Here is a 20,304-nt window from a genome sequence, read left to right as displayed (position 1 = left end):
GCGCCAGTTTGGGGGGAAAGCGCTGGAGCTCGGACGGGGAAAAGGGCTTTGGCGTGGCTTGGCTTTGGCGCTGAGGGAAGCCTTCTTTTGGGGGACCGGGTGTCTGTCTTTTAGACTATGTAGGTTTCTGTGCTGTATGCATGTCGCTTTGCCAAAGATCGGAGGGGGGGGGAGGGAGAGCCAGAGTAGTTCACGTAGCTCGTTTACGGGCAAAAGTGAAAGCCAAAAAAAAATAACTTCTTATTGCAACTTGAACCACATTCTAAAACGCCCTTGCGATGCTGCCGCTTTTACTATCCTAGAACCTCCCCCCTCCAAGACCCAGCACAATGAGCTTCTCCAATGCCTACGCATCTCCATATCCATGCTTGAACCTTGATGCTGGGCTTTGCCCTGACACACACTCAAATCCAAGCCATCGCAGCAACCAACCCAACAGCAAGACCCAACCAACTCACCTGGACCATCCCCGCCGCACCCCTCGCATTTAGCTTCACCACCGCACCCGGAAAATTACACGTCAACCGATTCGGATCCTCGTCCATCTTCCCATACATGACCTCTCTCTGCAGCCCATTTGGACACGCAAACCCCAGGTTCGCCGGGCAACTCCGTACAATATCAAAGCAAATGTACTCACACGGCTTCATTTCCCTGTACGGCCCCGGTTTGATCAGCTCATCGATGAGCGGATTGCGCGATTGCGTGAAGCCCACATTTTCGGGGTACGTAGCGTTGAATTGCAGCGCGACTTCATCTCTGAGCGGGACCGAGCCGTTTGCAAAGGGCGCATTGATGTTGCGCGGCTGGAGGTAGCTCTTCTTTGCGGTCCAGTCTTCGCAGCGCGGGATGAGCACCATGCACAGCCAATTTTTGTAGTCGCGTTCGCAGTCTGCGCATGTGCGCGCGAGCGAGTACTGCGACTCGGGCTTGGCGTCGCATGCGACTTGGGCGAGGGATTTGGTGAAGTTGGCGTAGTATTCACGGGCTTGGTTGTCGTAGATTTCGGCGAGCGCGGTGTCGTTGAATTTGAAGGATGCGTTCGAGGGGACGGCGTAGGCGACTGAGTCGCAGAAGTCGAGGTCGAAGAGTACCTGGCAAGAATCGTCTAACATGTTTGTTAGCATGATTTTAGAAACGAGTAGATACGTCGTGATTTCATACCTGCTTTGGTTGTCCAGTTGAAGGCCTGGAAGACTCGTCCACCGCCTCTCGTCATACCCGCACCGGGAATGTACTCGGGCTCTTGGCTTCCTTCAATCACCACGAAACCGTTATACGTCGTAGCCCGCTGTAGGCCCCTTACGTGGAACTGGTTCTTTGGGAAATTATCATCCTTGTTCACTCCAAACTTTGTAGTAATCCTACTATCAATTGTAAAGTTTCGAGTGGTATTCACGTTGAATTGGTCCTTGATTGCACAGTACGACCGCTCCATGCCCGTGATTGGCGTGTATTCGCCCGCCTGGAAAGCGTACATCGAGAAGGGGTTCTGCTGTTTCCACTTTTCCACGGCTTCGGTCGAGTTCGAATCGCCAAGGTCATACGTGATAAATAGTGCAGACTCGCTGTCTGTATCAATCATGTACAAGAATGGGTCTGACGCGTTGTAGTTGTGATAGGGACCGTCGGTACTTGCAGCAAGCTCAAAGTTCCAGCTTCCATACCAGTCTTCTTCGAGCTTGGGTGCCGAAATGCCAATATATACGTCGGAAGTCGTGTTAAACTCAAAACTGGCATACCCGCTATTGAACAGCCCCGTTGTAAGATTTGTAATTGTGTTATCGGTAGCGCTTGGTCCGGGTCTCTTGTTCTTGGGTGAAGTCGACACATACATGACGAGTTGTGGATGGTTTCTGGATGCTTCGGTCGCATTGCCATTAGGTACGGGTTGTTTACAGGTGTTGGCTGTGATCCATACACGAGTACCGTTTGTCTGCCGTTTGCTCAGTCCCTCACCATCCTGCGCTTCTGCCATGTCTCGTCCTTCAAGTCCAGCTTCATGCGACATGTTCTCTGTTCCTCGTGCTTCCAGAGCATCCTCAGAAACTTCATCGGCGCGGCGCAAACGCAGCTGGCTTCGCTCCAGCACAAAGTGTATCGTACTTTCAGGATCAATATCCTTCTCCATCTTCTGATTGTTAACCAGTTGGTCTATCTCCTCTACTTGTCGTCCGATCAGGTCTCGATCGAGGTATCCAAATTCGGGCTCGTAGCCCTCACTTTCTACTCCATCATAACTAGCATCCCCGTTGCCCGAAAGCTCGTCGCTTGCGAGCGCATGTAATATAGGGACGTCGGAAAGGTCGGTATCAGGTGCGCCGAGGACTTCGGCGCGGGCGAACAAGCGTGGCGTAAAGGATGTCCATAGTGTAGGACAGGAAACTGCAGCGAACAGGTATACGAGCAGTCTCAACTGCAGAGTCCAAGGCTTCGGGCGTTGCATTGCCCTCTCCGCTAGGTTATCGATAGGGCAAGGGAGGCATGAGGTTTCTGTTCGGCGCAAAGGGCGCGCAGCGACAAAATGAGCGTCGGACGATTGTGCGCACCGAAAACAAAAAACGATTGACACAAACGAAGAGAGGCTTTTAGGGGAAAAGGGCTGGAGAAAGAGAGCAGTGGGGGCGCTGACTGTGAGACGTGATGAGGGACATGCACCGCCCCTCTTGAGGCCACAGTCGTGGCTGACACCTGCCAAGACATGTGGCTTCCATCATCCAATATCTCGTGAGGCATTACCTTACAGCACTCACGACACTTGGCCATCAGCGTGCTATTTTTTTCACCATTACTCAGGGACAAAAAAAGCAAACATCAAAATTTCGACTTTTGGTTTGGAACACATAATCTTAAAATGCACAATTGGCACTAATTCAATGTCACATGCTCACAGCAATGCCGATACTAGCTCCAAAAGGTATAATATTTACACGAACTGCAACATCAAACGTTGCCTATTCTAGTTCCAAAGCCATATTTACAATCCACCAGAATCTGCGGTGAAAGACCACTCGCAGACTAATTTTCCCTTCTAACAATCTACCCAAGCTTATTCAAAAGAACCAGACACTTAAGCAAGAGCAGGGTTAGCGTTCTTGAGAAGCATCTCGAAGTAAGCCTGGAACCAGGTTCCAGCCTCAGGAGCGGGCTTGAAAGCGCTGTTCCTGCCGCAGTGGGCATCGTAGCGGGCAGCGCTGGTGTCAGAGGTACCGTCAGACTAGGAGATAAGTTAGCAGTTGCAAAAGAAAATCAAGTTGGATTTCAAAGAGATGTTACGTACCTCGCCACCGGGCTTGACCCAGACGATGGCATCAATGAGGGCATTGCCAGTGTTGGTGGTGGGACGGGTACCGAATCCAGCACCTGAGACGTTGCACCAGTCACCCCACTCCTGCTGGTTAGTAGGCACCTTTCCGGAGCGGCCCTGGTCGACGATGAAGTGAGCAGGGAAACCCTCGTTCTTGAGAAGAGGAGCCAAGGCGTTGATGTAGCGCTCCTCGTCGCAGTTCTTGTTTCCTTGGGTGATGGATGGGCAGGAGGAGACGCGGAGAGCGTTGTAGTTGCTGACGTTGGTGACGATACCACGGACGCCACGGGGAGAGCCAGCAGCCTTGTAGACCTCTGCGAAGAGCTTTGCGGTAGGGCCAATGTTGGCGTCCCAGCCGAGCCAACCGGCGTGGCCACCGTCCATGTACATGTCGACGTTGTTGAAGTTGAGCGTCTTGAGGGCGTAGGCAGTGAGCTCCTTGTAGTATGGGGCGGCGCGCGAGCACTTCTGCACACCCATGTTGGTGACCATGTTGGCAAGGGAATCGGGCTCAATGGCAAGGTTGATCTTGACGTCGGGGTACTTCTTGATGATGGCGGCAATCTTGTCAATGTACTGGGTCTTGTACTTCTCGACACCACCCTCGTCAATCTTGAGTTCACCGTTGGAGGCCAGAGCGGCGCAGTCACGGTCGGGAAGGTCGTAGACGACAAAAGTACCCATGAGGTTTGCGCCAGCAGCGTTCTTGGCCTTGATGTCTGCGAGGTAGGTGTCCATGAGAGGAACCTTGGCCATGGTGTCCATCCACACGAATGATCCGACCTTGGCCACGGCGGTAGCAGCAGGCTTCAGCGAGGCTGGAAGCGAGGGCATGGCCAGGGTGTGGACTTCAGACGAGTAGTATGGGTTGGCGTAGAAGTTCTTGCCCGCGAAGGGGTTGCCAGAGGGCGCAGCGGTTGGGGTAGGCGTGGCCTGGGGCAGGGCCTGAGCCAGGCCGGCTGCGAGGGCAGCGGTAAGAAAGACGTTGGAGAGCATCTTTGAGAACCAAGAAGGAATGTGGTGAGGTGCGTAGAGAAAGAAAAACAGTGAAGTCCTCAAGCCATATTTGTATGCTGGCTGTCGACCCTTTGGGCTGGCGGCTATGAAGTCTTCATCAATCTCCAAATTGCTTCAGCCGGTGCCAGTGTCCGTAATGCCGTAGTCGAGCTCCCTTGACTGGCTTCCCCAAACCGATATTCGGCCACATGATGGGGAAAAAGCGGTACCTGAGCCCCCACATCTTCTCGAAACATGCACCGAAGACGCCACCTCATGACTGTCAAAGTCCCCACATTTGATGAAGGTGCATCGTCGACGCTGCTTCTTGGACGGATACTAGGCTATGTACTCCGGCCGCCGAGCAAGTAGTCTTGTGTTTTGTGAGTGCGCTATTCCTGAAGGGAACCTAGTCGGCGGATGATATTGGGGTAGGCCTTGGAATTGGGCTTGACATATGCTTGGCCGAACGCATGACTAGATACGAGTGGGTGACAAGAATCCCCAAGCGCTAGGCAACTTTGACTTCATCTATGGTCCTTTTTTGGGCGTTCCTAGAGGACTGTTGATCAACCAGCTAGATACTGGGCGCCGATGTTCTGTGCCACATTCTCGCATCGGCTGTTAAGTGGTGATTGCTTCTCGGCTCCTGCGTGCCACTAGCGCGCCTTGGGATACCCACACTGCATTGTTTAACACGACTTCGTCTTTTTCAATGACACTGTTCATCGTAGCTTTCCTTTTTTGTTATCTCTTGAGGTTGATTTTTGGCCGCCACTAGGTCCTGCAAGCGAATACCTGTAACCAGGCTGCATATATGAACTGATAGTGCTCGACTGGGTTGCAAGAGCACATTTCCCGGTCCCCCTCCGGCGGGTTAATCTATTCTTCTGCGCCATGTAAATTGCTGGTGCTCGACTACCGAACCAGATGACGTTACGCTCACTATTCAAGTAAACAAACTGGGGTTACCTAACCTTGAAAGAGAATGGACTTTATGTAGTTCGTCGCACGGCCAGTGTCTGCCCTTGCGGGTGGGTTTTGGCAGTGGGAGGTATAACGAACGAGGTAGTCTGGGGTACTCGACGCCACTGGCCAACGGTGTTCGCTGTCTACATCCGGATATCTGCATCTGCAGACTTGGCGCACTCGCTCATTTCTTTCTCAAGTCCACTACTTGCTGCCCACAGAACGGCTAGGCCTTTACCCAAGATTAAAGCATCAACTCTGGTGCTCACAACAATCTATCTTGGACATGAGATACCTATGGTACATAATACACTGTAACTATAGAACGCACATAGTGTTGCGGCCCTTGCCGTGGTTAGATAGCTTATGCACGCAAGATATGCACAAGTCTATCTACAAACTCAAAATACCCGGTTATTGCAAGCATCCCAACCTGGCCTCCCGGTGTCCCCCGCGCCGCACCATGCACCGTCCCTTTTCTAGCAGTTCTTCTTCCTGGCCAATAATACAGCTCTAATAACATTCTCAGAATACCTTGGCTATATATTGGAACCACCGATCACAATCACGTGCAAAAGTACTCTTGGAACTGCATACATGTCGGAGTCCACCGTCACTATTCTGACTTCATCTTATTATCCATGTACTCAGATAACATCCAAGATTCACCCAAGCCTCATACAATTTGCGAACGCACAGCCTAGCAAAAGCCCAACTTCCCGCCAGCATACTACCTCTCCTTTGTTATTCACATGACCCTATTGCCACCTTGAGCACCAAAATACCATACCACACACCCCGCCCTCGTCTCCTTTTTTACAACCAACCCCAACTTCCCCGCTCTCTCTAATCCGTCCCTCACCTCTTCATCCCGCATATCTTCTTGTGTAACACTAACACCCCTAGCCTTCCTCCCCCTGTTACACCTCCGCGAGAAAAGCAGTATCGCATCCGAAATTTGCTCTGCGACTTCTTCTGGCGATCTAGTTCCAAGCTGTTTACTGCGAAATGGAAGATGTGAATCGGGCACTTTCTTCTTTTTAATCTTCACCCCAGGCACGAAAAAAGTGTCTTCTGAAGATGTGGAGCAGATACTATTTTTTCTTTGGACTCCATCTGTGGCGGACTCATCGGCGTCGTAGCCATAGTCAATGTCGTCAGTGCTGTCACTGTAGTTGTCGCGGACGACGAAGCCATCGAGTTCGTAGGATTCGTTGCTGGGCTCGTAAGTACTGTCGTAGTTTGTGCCACGCTTGTGCTGTATGATGCGTGATGAGAAGGGCATGTGGGGAGGTGGAAAAGGGGTATGTTGATAATCTCGTGTGGCGAGTTTGGTGTCCCTATACAGGTATTCTGATGATGATGATGATGATGATGATGATGATGTAGAGTCGGCAGTTGAATCAATGATGAATGCGAATGCAGGTGGGTGAGGACGACAGGAGTTGTTGGATTTAACAAAGGGTGTGGTGTCAGAGGGTACAGTGATGGTGTTGATGTGACTTTTTGCGCGAGATGGTGAGCTATCGAATTGAGTGCAAGATGCATATCTCTGCGATGTGGCTCTTTTTGCTAGACGTGCTGATCTTCGCACGAGCTGGATTTCTCGATTGGAGATGATGCTGGGGCTACGTTCGCGGTGAAGGGAGACCCTGGTAATGCGAGGAGACATGGTTAGTCACGCAGATCTACTTTTTCAAGGCAAAATGTGATGTTGAGTTTTGCAGTTGATGGATCACAATCTTTTTATGACTATAGAAATCATACGAGCACAGTTCCAGACCTGACTTTAATAATGTCAAAAGAAAATTTTCACAAAAATCTGTCGAGATCCTGATGGTTATGTACAGGCTCATTGTGTGCTCAAGAACAAAGAGATCCTTCTTGGCCATGACAACAGCACCTTTCAACGAAAATTACTACGTATTGAACAATTGGCCCCAAGTAACAACATGAAGATGAATAGTTTGAAGCCTATTTGCAGTATATTGAAGTACATAATGCCCATGTCTTAACAGAAAACACGATCAGTTACTACCAATCTTCCTTTTGTAGCTGTTATAGCTCTCACAAATCTTACAATGAAACCGTCGAAAGAAAATATAACGCCGCCCATATGCTAGGGGGTATCGTTTCATACCAGTAGCTTTTTTGATGATGTGCTGAATACTGAATCCAGACGGAAAAATGGTTCCATAGAACGCCAGATTCATGAATGCTCCCGCATAAATTTTGGGGCCGAAGCCGGCCATGTGGACGAACGCAAAATAATAGCGCTATGCGGAAATCAATGGGCCATGGAAGTCGCGCAAAGTGGCCACTAGATCATCCTCACGGAACAGCTGCAAGAGTAGTCTTTCTTGCACTTCCTTCCATTTCCTGAGCGCATCCAGCTCGCCTTTGCTCAGCCACTTCTCTTCATTTCCTACAACATCGGAACGTTCTGCTTTGGTAAGGAGGAATTGTACTTTCTCTCGTTCGTAGGCTATGCGTTGAAGGATGCGCACCATTCCCTTGTATGTGTCGTGGAGCAGTTTTTCGCGAGCGCGCTGTCGGTCATACCAGACAAGGTGGAGAGAGTGCTTGGCTTCTCGTCTGTCGACCTTGGGAATCTCCTGAGTCTGAACAATTCCTTGAACTGTCAGGTCATTGACGATGCCACGAATGTCATTGGCGGACATCATCATGACATTGCAGATTGCACGTTCGTCGAGTCTACCCTTCTTCCGCAGGGCCCGGATGAGTTTTACGCCTAATGTTCCCTTTCTTGCTGAGATAGTGTTTTCGACTTCGTTCTGTATCATCTGTCTCGCAATCTCGTCGAACTCAATGTGCCATTGTGAGAACCCAGCGCGCGAATGCCAAGTGACAAAGTGAAACGGGTCTTCTGCCAGCATTTGTATGTGCTTGTCTACGACCTTTGTCTTCTCTTCCATGTTGAGCTTCGCAGGATCGGTTGGTGCCGTCCAGATGTTAGTTCGGTTTACATGCCCCTTTCGAGTGATTTGCACAGCTGCATTAGGGTCAAGACCTTCAAAGATATCCAAGTCCTGCTCTCGACTGAGCTTTACTGCAACATCGCGCGCAGTGATGAGAAAGCGAGGATCGATGTTGTTTTCTGTAGATGGTTCAATATTAGCCAAGTGCGGCTCAGGCCACTCTTCCCAGCAGCGAGGCGTCTTCGATTCCAGCATGCGCAACATGGCCTGGTACACACGCGCAGTGACCGATCCTAGACGTTGCTGTACCAGATGTACGAGCTGCTGTGTTCGCATGGCGACAGCAATCTTCTCCGGATTGACGCGGATCACGATGTCATCATCTGATGATGGTGCAGCCCAACCATTCGCTCCGTTGGTCTTCACTCTTTTGTTAGATCCGTTGGTCTGCCGCGCAAACTTTGGAACGGTCAGCCACTCATCGCGCATTGCGCGCTTGCGCGCCAGGGTGCCTCTGTTGACGATATCTTTGTCTTTGGTTCCAGTAGGCGTGATGCCTGCATTATCTTGTTCAATGGACTCTTGGTAGAGCATGTCGTGCATGTCTCCGGGGGAGAGATACTGGGTTTCCGTAACAGTCCTGACCCATCCGTTCTCGATCAAGGTTTGGATGAGCTCGTATAGCTCATCAATGGACGTGATATCACTATCATCCTGCTCTTGAACAGGCTCCTTGGGCGCGCCATTCTGTGTCGCCCCGTCAACCTTGGAAGCGTTGTGTACGCCGTTGGTTTTTCCGTTGCCATTTGCCAGCGTTGCCGGGTCTGGCTTTACATCCTGCAATTCAGAAGGGACCCCATTTGAAGCACCATTTGTCTTTGCGTGACCGTTTACATGGGCACCGTTGGTGCGCTTTCGCTTGGAGCCGGCGCCATTTACAGCGCCATCGTCTGACTCATCATCACTGTCGGTCTCGGGTGGGAAGTATGCTTCTTTCAAATCGGCGATGCGTGTGTGGCCTAGGGCGAGCAGGTTGGACATGACATTGGCAGCCTTTTTGCCAAAGCGATCTTCGACGAGCTTCGTGACCTTGCCAAAGCGGACGATTGCGTACGAGTTTTGCCAGTCGATTTCGTAGTAGGTCAAGGGCGCATCGCTACCGGAGTGGAAAATAAGGTGCTGCTGGAGGAGAATGACGAGGCCATATTTGATCTGCCGGGCGTTTAGGTAGGAAGCGCGGGCGATGGAAGCGAGACTCTGTCGTCCATGGCGAGCAAGCACCGAGTATACCCGCTGTGAGTGGTTAGAAAAGGTGACTCTTATGCGCCTGTCGCATGACTGGAGCAGAATTTCTCATCATGCAGGGCAGGTTGCGCAAATCTTTTTTTCGTGGTCAAACGTACAGATGCGAGTTCGCCATAGATGTCCTCGACAAGGAGGGTGCAGAGGTCCGCGAGTATCTGGAGCAGTGTTGGTCATGAATGATGCGGTGGAAGCGCATGGCGGCGGGCGCGCAGCTTACCGGAGTCTCGCGCTGGTTGTAAGACATGTCTGGGCCTAGATATTTGCCAGATATCTAGGAGGGGGCAGTGCTACCGGGGAGACATTGGTGGGGGATTAAGTGCCAAGGGGTGGAAGGGAGAGGCGGAAGCTGTGTGGAGAGCAGAGTGAATGGTTGCAATGGGAGAATGGAAAAGCGCAAGCCGACTTTCTCGAAATGGAGACGGGTGGGGTGGCTGCTCTCTGGCACCCGCACCGGCCAATGGCGAGGGGAGCGAAGGCACTTACTGGCCTTGGCGCTCTACGAACTTTGTGATGTCGACCCTCTGCATCCACCTCACCCCAAGACGTATCTCCATCCATTGCCGTCCCCCACCCAATCCACAGCCCTCCGCCCGGCGCCCTCTACACGATGCTCTCCCGAACGACCGCCTGCCGGGGCGCGCAGCGTGCAGCCCGCCAGCAGGCCGTCCGCCCGGCCCAGCGCCGTGGACTCGCTGCTCCAGCTTCAGGCTCCTTCCAGTACCAGGCCGGCGAGGCCAAGGGCGTCAAGTATGCCAGCAGAGACTTTGCTGGCCCTACGACGACGCTCGCCCTCGTATCCAAGGCCGGTACCCGCTTCCAGCCATTGCCTGGTCTGACCGAGGGCCTAGCCAACTTCGCTTTCCGGGTACGCCATTGAACATGCATCATCGCACTCATACAGCCCGGCTGACGCTCAATTGATCTACAGGGCACCGAGAGGCGCTCAACACTGCGCATTGTTCGCGAATCCGAGCTTCTAGGCGCCTCCTTGAACGCCCACCACTCGCGCGAGAACCTGGTCCTTGAGGCAAAGTTCCTCCGCGATGACCTGCCATACTTTGTCGAGCTCCTCGGCGAGGTCGCCAGCTCCACCAAGTACCTGCGTATGCCGAGCGCCCCAGTGGGGAAATGAGACGACAACGAGCCCCAGCTAACATGATGCAGCCCACGTCTACAACGAGGAGGTCCTTCCCTTGATCCACTTCGCTCACAAGCGCTTCCTCGCCAGCGTCACAGATATGGCTACCCAATCTGCCCACGGCCTCGCTTTCCACCGCGGCCTCGGCACCCCAACTGCCTCCGCTTCGCCTACCCCGTACACCAAGTACCTCGACGCCGAGACCATCGAGTACTACTCCAAGATTGCCTATGCCAAGCCCAACTTCGCCATTGTCGCTAACGGTGCTGACCACGGCGAGTTCTCCAAGTGGGTTGGCGAGTTCTTCGACAACGTCCCCAGCTCTGCTGCCCAGGAATCAAACATTGGTGCTCAACAGACCAAGTACTACGGTGGTGAGGAGCGTATTGCCCACGACGGCGGCAACGCCATGGTCATTGCCTTCCCTGGTTCCAGCTCCATCACCGGCAAGTTCTACAAGCCCGAAATCGCTGTTCTCAGCTCTCTGCTCGGTGGTCAATCAGCCATCAAGTGGTCGGCAGGTTTCACCAAGCTCGGCCAGGCCGCCGCACCAGGTGCCAAGGTCACGACCACCAGCGCCATCTACTCCGACGCCGGTCTCCTCTACACCACCATCACCGGTTCCGCCAAGGCTGTCGCACAAACTGCCCAGGCTTCTGTTGATGCTATCAAGAAGATTGCCGCCGGTGAGATTTCAAGCGAGGAAGTCTCCAAGGCAAAGGCCGCCGCCAAGTTTAAGGAGCTCGAGAACGGCCAGGACATCCGCGCTGGTCTTGAGCTTACTGGCAACGGTCTGATCCACAACACTCAACCGTACCAAATTGACGAGGTTGCCAAGAAGATTGATGGTGTCTCAGAAGAGACTCTCAAGAAGGTAAGACTATTCTCATTTCTCGGATGTATGCAATATGCTAACGAATACAGGCCGCCAAGGAACTACTCGAGTCGACCGCTTCAGTATCAGCTGTTGGTGACCTTTTCCAACTACCATATGCTGAGGACCTTGGTCTCAAGGCGTAAATACAACAATCTTGTAGTGAAGTTTAGAGGGAGAATCTCGTTTGGCCGGGGCTTGTGTAACATTATCTTGTGATAGTCCCGATAGATGCATCTCATATGAGAGTTCTTTTGTTCAGTTGGGTTGTTTGAGACTAATTGCCGTGTTAGTATGTGAAATATTTATCATTTTGAGATCAATTGGTGAATGTACTACATGTGTACGTGGGCTATGACGCAGGTCGCGGATCACATCAAACCAAACCGCAGCTCTCACGTGCCCGCGCGTCAGCCTTGGCATGTCATTGACCAGCGTCCAACGCCAACACCCAAAACACGTTCCGGCCATACACGCCCACCACAGAATCAGACACCACAACCCACGGAGTCACTTTGCGTGCTGCAACTTTCACATTTGTACTACCTATCAAAAGAAATCGAAGACGCGCGACCAGAAGGGAAAAAAAGTTGACGTCACATCTCCCTCTACCATGGCACCTACCCTCTACCCCCGCGCCACAGTCAAGAAGATAGTAAAAGCGCATTCGAACCGGCCACTTAGCAAGAATGTTGATATTCTTGTACGTCTTATTATTCCTCTCTCTCTCATATTCACCAATTGCTTGAATAGAGTTGAGAAAGAAAGTTTGGTGGCTAATATGGGATCTAGATTTACTTGAATTACGTGTTATTCATGCAAGAGTAAGTCTATCTTAGACTCCTTTTATTTTAGGAGCTTGCGGAGGATGATGGTTTGATAAGTGGAAGAAGGAGGCTAATGGGCACTGTATAGATTGATTAATGAGGCGAGCATCAAGAGTAAGCAGCGTGGGGAGAGAGGTATCTCGGCGAAGAGTGTGAAGAGGGTTAGTGAGGATGTGTTGAGGAAGTATAAGGGGTAGGGGGCATGGGATGGTGATGCTTGAGGGGAAGGAATAGCAAATGGGTCAAAGGTGTTTTGGGCGCATGGCTTGATATGATACCCGGGTTCGTAATTTCACATGTATGATGAACAGGGAAATTGATTCTATATTTTATGTGCAACAAATGTGAATACTGGATCTTTTACGCGCCCAGAGCCATGCACGTACATGATTTAAACATATACTTCACTCCTTGACGACCTTTGGCACAATCCACCCATCCGCATACCTCTTCCCCGTCCCCGCCTCTGGAATCTCAGCCTTGATACCTGATACGTTAACTCCCTTCTCCGTAACCCAATCCCTAATTTCCGTAACTACCAACCCCAACGCGACACAACTCGCCACTGCATTCTGCACATCTCTATCCCAGCTACTCTCCACACCTTCCGCTTTCGCCGCCTGCACGCCAATCCGCTTATACTCTGCAAAAGCCGCTTTCGCTGTCCTAAGCTGCCCATCAATCTCGCTCCACAGCGCCGAGTCCGAGTGCGCTACGTGCTCGGCGAAATCAGGAGAAGGCGAGGCCACATCGCCATACAGCTGAGTATGCGCTTTAAAGTCATCGAAGTCCGGGACCTCGGGAGGCTGAAGCCCTAGGAACGGTTTCATGCGGACTTCGTACCGCAGTTTCTCGGTGGAAAAGGGACGACTGGGGATAGGCAGGAGATGCAAGTACAGCAGTACGATGTAGAAGCGTGCCAAGGCTAGACTGAAGGAAGCGGTTGCTTCCGCTTCAGCGATTAGACTGGCAACATACGGTTCCGTGTCGTCTATTTGCTGCTTTTCTTGCATTTTTCCCTGGCGGAGGAGATTGAATTTGTAGGTGGTATAGTGCACTTGGACTCTACACAACAGTTCTTTTCTTCGCGTGACGATGAGAGAGAGGAAGAGGTACATTCCTGCGTATTCGTCTGGGAGGTAGATTTCTTGCTCGAAGCCGAGGAGGATCATTTTTTCAATCATCCAGAGCTTCTTGTGGTACACCCATGTTGAGAGGGAGAATTCCATGACAGCGTCGGATATACCCATTTCGTTGGCTGCGGCGGAGATTTCGCTGTCGGTTACACTCGTCTCGGCTTGCAGTATATCCCAGTGGCCGATAACATGCCTCAACATGCGCCGGACTCGACATCGGTTCTGGACCAAGGCAACCCAGAGGTCGAGATAGGCTTGGTCTGCGCGCTCTACAAAATCGTCCATGAGAAGAGCCAGCTGGAGGCGTGGAGGCTTGGGGAGAAGTGGGTTGCGCGGTGGGGAGAGGGTCCAGTTGCCAGGGTCTAGGATGGGAGAGGCAGGCAAAACAAGAGTTTTTACGTCGCCGAGCGACAACGACATTGCTGGATTGTACATTTCTGGATGGTGTAGAATGGTTGATAGATATGATCTTGAATATGTGAGGTTTGGCGGCGAACGGGACGAGAAGTGCCAGAGGAATGATTGGTACTCGAGCGGATCAAGTTTGATGGAGATCAACCGCGTGGCTTCGTGGCAAGCGGAAGCCATATTCTGCAACTTTTCTAATGCATCTTTGAAATCTAGTTCAACAATAGGCCTTGGAGGAACCGTAGAGGCGAGCCGCCTTTGCATTTTCGGACTGAAAGCACCAGGTACTGTTTGGCCGAGTTGATGAGTAGTCTTCAGCGTGTCAATAATCTCGAGTACTGGTGGCCAAGAGTAGGGCATTCCCTCAACCGTAAGATCCATGTCAAAAGCCTGAAGCAAATCTGTCCGTAGTTCCAGTCTCGATAGAATGGCCTTTCGAAGAGTGTCATTAATATCGAGATCGGGACTGCTGATTGTAAGCTTGCCGCAAATAGTCTCTAAAGACAAAAGTACTTACTCCTCTAATATGTCAACGGCAGCATCCAACTCTCTCAAAAAGGCATCCACTGGTGTGCTCACGAATAATACTCGGTTATAAGTGTGTGTACAAAAGTCCTCCTCTTCATAGTAGTCTCTTCCAGTGACCTTCGCTATCACAAGGTCACATCCCTTGATCAAACCTAAGCAGTACGCCCTTAGCACGTCTAGTAATGGCCCAGGTTTTCTTTCTTTGGGAATTTCGCCGCGGCAGAATTGCGCTTGCTCAAGTACCTTGACTTCTGGCCATAATAGCTTGTCAATGTAGACGGATGTAAAGAGTGTCTGTGACAAAGGATAGCCCGTGTGCCATGCCATTTCATAGCACAACAGTTGGTCCATGATGCCAATGAGTTCCTCTGGTAGAAGGGGTGTTAGCGTGTCATAGTCGTCTTCTAGAGTCTCTCCGGGTTGGAGGAATCCACTATCCATCTTGGGATCCATGATCTGTTGATCCGAATCAGTAAGAAGTCAGCTTCAATAGCGAGAGTCGGCTACCTCGATTGCCCCAATAGACTCAAAGAGCGTAAAGTAGTCATCTTTAACTAGTTGACCGACTTCCAGAGCTATTCTATCTGTCAGCTACTGTTTGATTCCGTAGATATAGTGGTACTTGGGTCATCGCGGGCAGCAGGCGGCTTCACGGCACAGCCCCGCCATGCCCCTCCATCGTTCACATCGGTCAACTTACCATTACATGCTCGTGTAAACTTCTCGGTCACATCATAAATCTTCGGCCGTGTCCCGCCCACCGAATGTTTCGACTGTCTCAGGGGCAAGTCAGTGGGAGTAGTCGGCTGAAAGGCAGGCGCGGGCTCTTGCGCATGCGACAGATCTGAGCATGACATTAGTCAGGTGCATAGTGGCAGCACAACCAGATCGCTCTCAATATACCGGCAATTTCGGGATTATTATTTACATCCAGGTTCTGCGCAGGGGCTGTGCTGTGGCTGTTAGACGCATCTGCCATGTTGTGAGGTGGAGTCGTTTTCCAAGGCGGGAAGATTGTGACAGCCGAGTTGCAGCTGCAGCACCTAAGACGAGCTCTGATGACCGGCACTGGTGGTCACTAAGGCAATTCCCCAAACAACTGTCTACGAGCACATAAAAAGTATTGTGAGAGACTGGGAGAGCTATTTAGCTCAGTTTGTCATGAATTGACCTAAATCCTCCCCGTACAGCTTGATAGTACAGAGTATACGTCCATCCTCCCCCAGCTCCTCTCCGCATTCCATGTCACCCTATCGTGCCCTTGTCGTCTCCTCCTGAATAGATTTACGAAGACTTGGCGGCATCGGCCTGTGCCTGGAGTGCGGCAGCGTTGAGGTCCTTTACCTCGCCCTGCTTGCCATTCTGCCCAATTCATCAGTTCCTGCCTGGTCTGTCTCCCCTCATCTTCAGGTATGCACTCACTTCCCACTTGGCAAACTTGAGTTCGCTCTCGCCCCTTCGCTCGGCAGCAATGCGCTTGTCATCCTTGAGCGAGCGACGTACGACGCGCGATGCGACGGCAATGTAGCGGTTGTAGCTGCTCAAGAGTCAATGGCGGTTCCAATGGCAGGAATGCAGCGACTGCAGGGTCGGGAAGGCGTACGTGAGACCGGCAGCTTTCCACGCGAATGCCATTGTGATGGTTGGATGTGGTTTCGTGGCTATAAACGGGTTTTGCGGGTTGCGGATGCAGTTGGCAAAGGTTGAGCTGCAGCGAGATTTCGCGGATGCGGCTCGGAGCTTGGAACATCACGTGAACAATCGCCGACAGCTCTCAAGTTACCATATCACCACCATTCTACGCACTCATTCAGTCTTCAGCAAACAACAGTACTCTGCAATGGTCTTGGATTCATGTTCATTATATTTTCATAGGCTGTCTGCTGGTAAAAGCGCAGCCGTGTCGTAATCTACAGTAACCCCTCGTCAAGGAGCACTCCTGTTCCTACGCCCGAGACCTATGATGCTTGTAGTGAACTGTGAGAAACTCAGTCTCCTACAGCTCCATGGCCTCGCCGCCCTCCGCGTCATCGCCTCCTTCTCTGTTCTCGAACGTAGCGTCTAGCCACTCAGCAAGATCCTGGCCCTCGTAAAGCGCAAAGTTCTCGCCGATGCCGCCAATACCGACGCTGGTGTTGTCGACTGTTAGCTCCTTGTCCTGTGATAGCGACTCTTTCAGTGATCTCAGAGCGTGCTTGATCAACTCCTCCCTGCTGGCGCCTTCGAACTCATCCAGATGCCTCTCAAGGTATGTTCTTGCCATCTGACTCCTGGCTCCAATACCGCATGCAATCATCTCCTGTGTAACACCGCTGGGCTGGAACTCGAACAAGTGGGGTCCCTTTGCGTCTACACCTGCAATCAACAATCCAACACCGTAAGGTCTCCGTCCATACTGCTGGGTGTTGGTTTGTGCGCGGTCTGCGATACGCGAAGTGATTTCGGAGAGGGGAATGGCGCGGTCGTACGTGAGGCGGGATGCGAGCGATTGCTGCTTCATGAAGTTGGAGAGAACGCGGGCATCGGAGGCGAGGCCAGCAAGGGCGACACCAAAGTGGGAATCTACGGGGATGATCTTCTTCTGGTATGACGAGAGCTCCTCGGCATTTCGCTGCCTGGTGTGTTAGTTGAATTTATCGACATAAAACAAGCAATGGAAGCGTCTACCTTGATTGCTGCAAGTACTGCGTGTGTCTTGCTAACAATACCTACGACAACTGAACCCTGCTTGACAGCCTCTTGTGCATACTCGACCTGAAAGATACGACCCTGTGGTGAGAAGGTGACCGAGTCGTTGTCGTAGTTGTTTCTGAACATGATGAAGGTGGGATTTGTGGGGTTGTTGGAGCCAAAGACAGGTTGATTGGCTTCACGGTGGCAAGACCTTGGCTAGGAAAATGACTGGTGTGCACACGGTGAGGTGCTGTCACCAGGAGATTGCGTTGCGGCGGAGTGGGGCAATGTGAAGTGGTCGTGATGGTGTTGCTGGAGGTTCCCGCAGCCGTCGTTGACGACGAGCTCCAGAAGCTCCGATGCTTGGCAGGTAGGCAGCACCCTAGCGCGCAACCTCACCAACAGGCGTCTGGACCACACGCAACAAGACCAACCACACCGCAGCTCTCACATCTTCGCCGGAACGGGGATCGACATCAGAGGACTCAGGCGCCTACCCATTAACGACTACTATATTATATCTGTGACATTAAGCACGATTCCAGCATGGCCGGCATCAAGACCATCATCGGACTGTCCTTCGTACGTCAAGCTGGCGCATCCTCGCGCGTTCCCTGATCGCATGCCGTCAATACTAACAGAATATACAAAAGGTCCTCGCGATAGGCTTTCTTCTCGTCATTCTCTCTGCCGCACTCTTCCACAACTACCTCACGCTCCTCGTTGTTGCGACCTACGTAATCGCACCCCTACCCAACTGGCTTTGCAGCAGAGCAGCGAACCATGATAACTTTATGGAGAGTTCTGGAAACGGTGTGGTCGACTTTGGAAGGTTCTTGACCGGCTTCTTCGTGGTTATGGGTATCGGTAAGTGCTCTCCTGGTTCACGCGTTCGGTTTGCGCCTTGGGCGACTGTGTGCCTGCACACTCACGAGAAAGCGCGAAGAATCTATTGAGGCCCTAATCAAATATAAAACTGACTCATACCAGCACTCCCAACGCTCCTGTGGCATTCGGCCGAAATCGCAGGAGGTGCCGCAGCTATGTCTATCTTCGGCGGTCTGTTGATTTACGCGACTATCATCAGCTTCACGCTGTTCTTCCAGGAGCAAGAGGACTTCTGACTAGCCGGCGGAACTCAGCAATGAGGGACCGCATACATACTATCCCCAAGCACATGGCTTGGCGCCTCGGAAAGAAGTCGAGGTACTTTGGTAATGAAGGATACATGCCTGAACGGATGGACTGTTGCTACTACATATTTTTGTTACCTGTACAGTTTTTATGAGCGTTCTTGTACGAGTATGTTGGACATAATGCATTGGTTGAGCCAAAAGAACTACGACGAGAATGTAAATGCGAACTCGTTAATCAACCGGATATGAAACATGACAAAGGCTATTGAATTAATGGAAACTAGCATCTCAAGCATATTCATACATTGCGATCATTGTCGCTCCGCTCAGCGCCTCAACGTAAAGTATCCTGCGTAACACAACCATCGTTCCGTCCGGATGACGTCGGACAAGCTATACCCAACAGACTTCAACTTCATTTAGCATTCTTACAACGCCAGGTTGTACGTGTACTCATCCTCCATGTTCTGCGCAACCCAAAGCACCGCGGAACTGTAACATGTTAGCAAGCATGCTCGCACATTCTTCCAAGACTGTGTACTCACCTCAGCATAACCAACGCATTGGCAACAACATTTCCGGTGCCCATCCATAGAGTTGGCCATGTGTGCTCTGGCACAACAAACTTCATAACCATGACCACGACACTTCCCGCCAATCCGCCGGCCAGCAGCGCGAAGCCCAGGAACAGCACTAGCCTAGCCTTCCACGCGACACCGTTTCCAGAATAGGAGAAGCTATCAGCAGAGAGTCGCGACTTGTCAATGCTGTTGATGACTAGCATGCCGAGGGCGCTGCAAATGCCCGGGACCCAGTCGACGAAAGTGATGTGGACGCGTGGGTCGGAGCCGTTCATCGCCGACTTGGACCATACCGATATGTCGATGAGGGTGTAGAAACCAAGAGCAAACTGCAAGGTGATATCAGTATGTGCATCAGCGCTGTTGACTATATGGAGTAGTTCGCACCAGAGCTCCTGCAATATAGACGCCTGCGGTCCTTGTGTTTGCGCTGTTCAGCCATGCGGGCTTCGGGAAGCGGAAAAGGCGATTTGAACCCTCCATGATGACTTAAGACTTCCGTATGCGACTGTGAGATAAATGTGGGCGCGGGCGTTGTGAAAAGTCGTTGAGCAGCAAGGCAGGACGTGATGATGCTGGGGAAGCTGTCGCTGCGGATGCGCCTGCTGGGGTCGCGCGCCTGTTGCCTTGGCGCTTGACGTTACCCATCGGCAGCTCCAAAACGCCGATCTGCCCAAAAAAGTTCCCCAGCGCTGCCGTTTATTCATTCCACTTCACGGAACTTTTCCACACACTACTCGTACCGACCCGTTTCCTGCTTTCGTCAAGATGGGCGCAACCAAACCGTCTTCCAAGGGCAAAGGCGCCAAAGGAAAATCCGGCGGCAGCTCCAGTAAATCCTCAAAATCAAAATCGAAATCGAAGCCTACTGGAAGTGCGCCAGAGGGCATATCGAAGCGCAAGCAAAAGTCGCTGTCGCTAGCTAAACCAGGTGGCGAGCAAAAGACCAAATCAATCGTAACAAGAGATGGCAAAAAGAAAAAGAGGGTGTACACAGAGAAAGAGCTAGACATCCCAGCGCTTAACGGCATCATCCCTGCTGGCATTGCGAAGCCAAAAGGCGTCAAGAAGGGAAAGAAGTTCGTGGATGATCCGGCTAGCATGGTAGGGAACTTTTCGTCTCCTTAACTTCTCTTCCGCAAGTTGCACCTCAGATGACAATCTTACTAACCACGCCACTATCGCAGATGGCCATCATGTCCGTTGTCAACGCCGAGAAGGAAGGACACCTCGAGTCCAAGATTGCCAAAGCGCGCCAGCTAGAGGAGATCCGTGAAGCCAAGAGGAAAGAAGCCGAGGCGAGGAAAGAAGACAAGGAAGCCAAATTTGAGGAGAGGAAACAGGATCTCAAGAAAAAGAAGAGGAAGAGGCACAGCGAGCCGAGTGCAAAGAATGATGAGGGAGACAAAATCAAGGAAAAGGACAGGAAGTTCAAGCAAAAGAAGAGGGTTAGTTTCGGCTGAATTGTTTGAGAACACGAGGTGAAC

At 51.7% G+C, this 20,304-nt stretch overlaps 10 protein-coding genes across 10 annotated transcripts; 3 read left to right on the top strand and 7 right to left on the bottom strand.

The window, feature by feature from the left end:
* Positions 1-222: 222 nt before the first annotated feature.
* On the bottom strand, positions 223-4,320 carry PSV08DRAFT_412072 (stretch-activated Ca2+-permeable channel component-domain-containing protein). Its single transcript, XM_014225251.2, has 6 exons — positions 3,281-4,320; positions 3,126-3,217; positions 2,982-3,048; positions 2,633-2,691; positions 1,165-2,450; positions 223-1,108 (listed from the first exon to the last, which is right to left on the bottom strand). The coding sequence occupies exons 1-6, from the start codon at positions 4,301-4,303 to the stop codon at positions 405-407; spliced, it is 3,231 nt and encodes a 1,076-aa protein (XP_014080726.2). The 5' UTR covers positions 4,304-4,320; the 3' UTR covers positions 223-404.
* Positions 4,321-6,020: 1,700 nt separating this feature from the next.
* PSV08DRAFT_251144 (uncharacterized protein) lies at positions 6,021-6,944 on the bottom strand (the record flags this gene model as incomplete). The annotated part of the gene is made up of 1 exon (XM_014225249.1): positions 6,021-6,944. One exon carries the CDS (start codon positions 6,942-6,944, stop codon positions 6,021-6,023), a length of 924 nt encoding a protein of 307 aa, XP_014080724.1.
* Positions 6,945-7,225: 281 nt separating this feature from the next.
* On the bottom strand, positions 7,226-9,760 carry PSV08DRAFT_229710 (RNA polymerase III subunit RPC82-domain-containing protein; the record flags this gene model as incomplete). The annotated part of the gene is made up of 3 exons (XM_014225248.2): positions 7,226-9,504; positions 9,615-9,671; positions 9,734-9,760. 3 exons carry the CDS (start codon positions 9,758-9,760, stop codon positions 7,549-7,551), a joined length of 2,040 nt encoding a protein of 679 aa, XP_014080723.1. The 3' UTR covers positions 7,226-7,548.
* Positions 9,761-10,078: 318 nt separating this feature from the next.
* On the top strand, positions 10,079-11,790 carry PSV08DRAFT_329434 (Metalloenzyme, LuxS/M16 peptidase-like protein). The gene is made up of 4 exons (XM_014225247.2): positions 10,079-10,381; positions 10,445-10,619; positions 10,681-11,528; positions 11,579-11,790. The coding sequence occupies exons 1-4, from the start codon at positions 10,124-10,126 to the stop codon at positions 11,672-11,674; spliced, it is 1,377 nt and encodes a 458-aa protein (XP_014080722.1). The 5' UTR covers positions 10,079-10,123; the 3' UTR covers positions 11,675-11,790.
* A 684-nt stretch (positions 11,791-12,474) lies between these two features.
* PSV08DRAFT_208976 (Mak10 subunit, NatC N-terminal acetyltransferase-domain-containing protein) lies at positions 12,475-15,406 on the bottom strand (the record flags this gene model as incomplete). Its single annotated transcript, XM_014225245.1, has 5 exons — positions 12,475-14,365; positions 14,417-14,883; positions 14,935-15,002; positions 15,128-15,271; positions 15,331-15,406. 5 exons carry the CDS (start codon positions 15,404-15,406, stop codon positions 12,760-12,762), a joined length of 2,361 nt encoding a protein of 786 aa, XP_014080720.1. The 3' UTR covers positions 12,475-12,759.
* Positions 15,407-15,550: 144 nt separating this feature from the next.
* On the bottom strand, positions 15,551-16,093 carry PSV08DRAFT_329424 (mitochondrial ATP synthase epsilon chain-domain-containing protein). The gene is made up of 3 exons (XM_014225244.2): positions 16,031-16,093; positions 15,850-15,964; positions 15,551-15,789 (listed from the first exon to the last, which is right to left on the bottom strand). The coding sequence occupies exons 1-3, from the start codon at positions 16,060-16,062 to the stop codon at positions 15,712-15,714; spliced, it is 225 nt and encodes a 74-aa protein (XP_014080719.1). The 5' UTR covers positions 16,063-16,093; the 3' UTR covers positions 15,551-15,711.
* Positions 16,094-16,263: 170 nt separating this feature from the next.
* On the bottom strand, positions 16,264-17,411 carry PSV08DRAFT_329413 (nucleophile aminohydrolase). The gene is made up of 2 exons (XM_014225243.2): positions 17,095-17,411; positions 16,264-17,038 (listed from the first exon to the last, which is right to left on the bottom strand). The coding sequence occupies exons 1-2, from the start codon at positions 17,242-17,244 to the stop codon at positions 16,424-16,426; spliced, it is 765 nt and encodes a 254-aa protein (XP_014080718.1). The 5' UTR covers positions 17,245-17,411; the 3' UTR covers positions 16,264-16,423.
* Positions 17,412-17,569: 158 nt separating this feature from the next.
* PSV08DRAFT_329403 (vacuolar protein sorting 55) lies at positions 17,570-18,432 on the top strand. The gene is made up of 3 exons (XM_014225242.2): positions 17,570-17,682; positions 17,754-17,967; positions 18,091-18,432. The coding sequence occupies exons 1-3, from the start codon at positions 17,647-17,649 to the stop codon at positions 18,222-18,224; spliced, it is 384 nt and encodes a 127-aa protein (XP_014080717.1). The 5' UTR covers positions 17,570-17,646; the 3' UTR covers positions 18,225-18,432.
* Positions 18,433-18,664: 232 nt separating this feature from the next.
* PSV08DRAFT_251139 (uncharacterized protein) lies at positions 18,665-19,300 on the bottom strand (the record flags this gene model as incomplete). Its single annotated transcript, XM_014225241.2, has 3 exons — positions 18,665-18,728; positions 18,782-19,146; positions 19,205-19,300. 3 exons carry the CDS (start codon positions 19,298-19,300, stop codon positions 18,665-18,667), a joined length of 525 nt encoding a protein of 174 aa, XP_014080716.1.
* Positions 19,301-19,532: 232 nt separating this feature from the next.
* PSV08DRAFT_329392 (uncharacterized protein) lies at positions 19,533-20,304 on the top strand. The gene is made up of 2 exons (XM_014225240.2): positions 19,533-19,921; positions 20,005-20,304. The coding sequence occupies exons 1-2, from the start codon at positions 19,586-19,588 to the stop codon at positions 20,278-20,280; spliced, it is 612 nt and encodes a 203-aa protein (XP_014080715.1). The 5' UTR covers positions 19,533-19,585; the 3' UTR covers positions 20,281-20,304.

Source organism: Bipolaris maydis, assembly GCF_028858645.1.
Source record: "Bipolaris maydis strain C4 unplaced genomic scaffold PSV08scaffold_14, whole genome shotgun sequence".
NCBI classification, from domain to species: Eukaryota; Fungi; Ascomycota; class Dothideomycetes; order Pleosporales; family Pleosporaceae; genus Bipolaris; species Bipolaris maydis.
The sequence above is the reverse complement of the archived record's forward strand: the minus strand, read 5'-3'. Positions and strand labels throughout refer to the sequence as shown.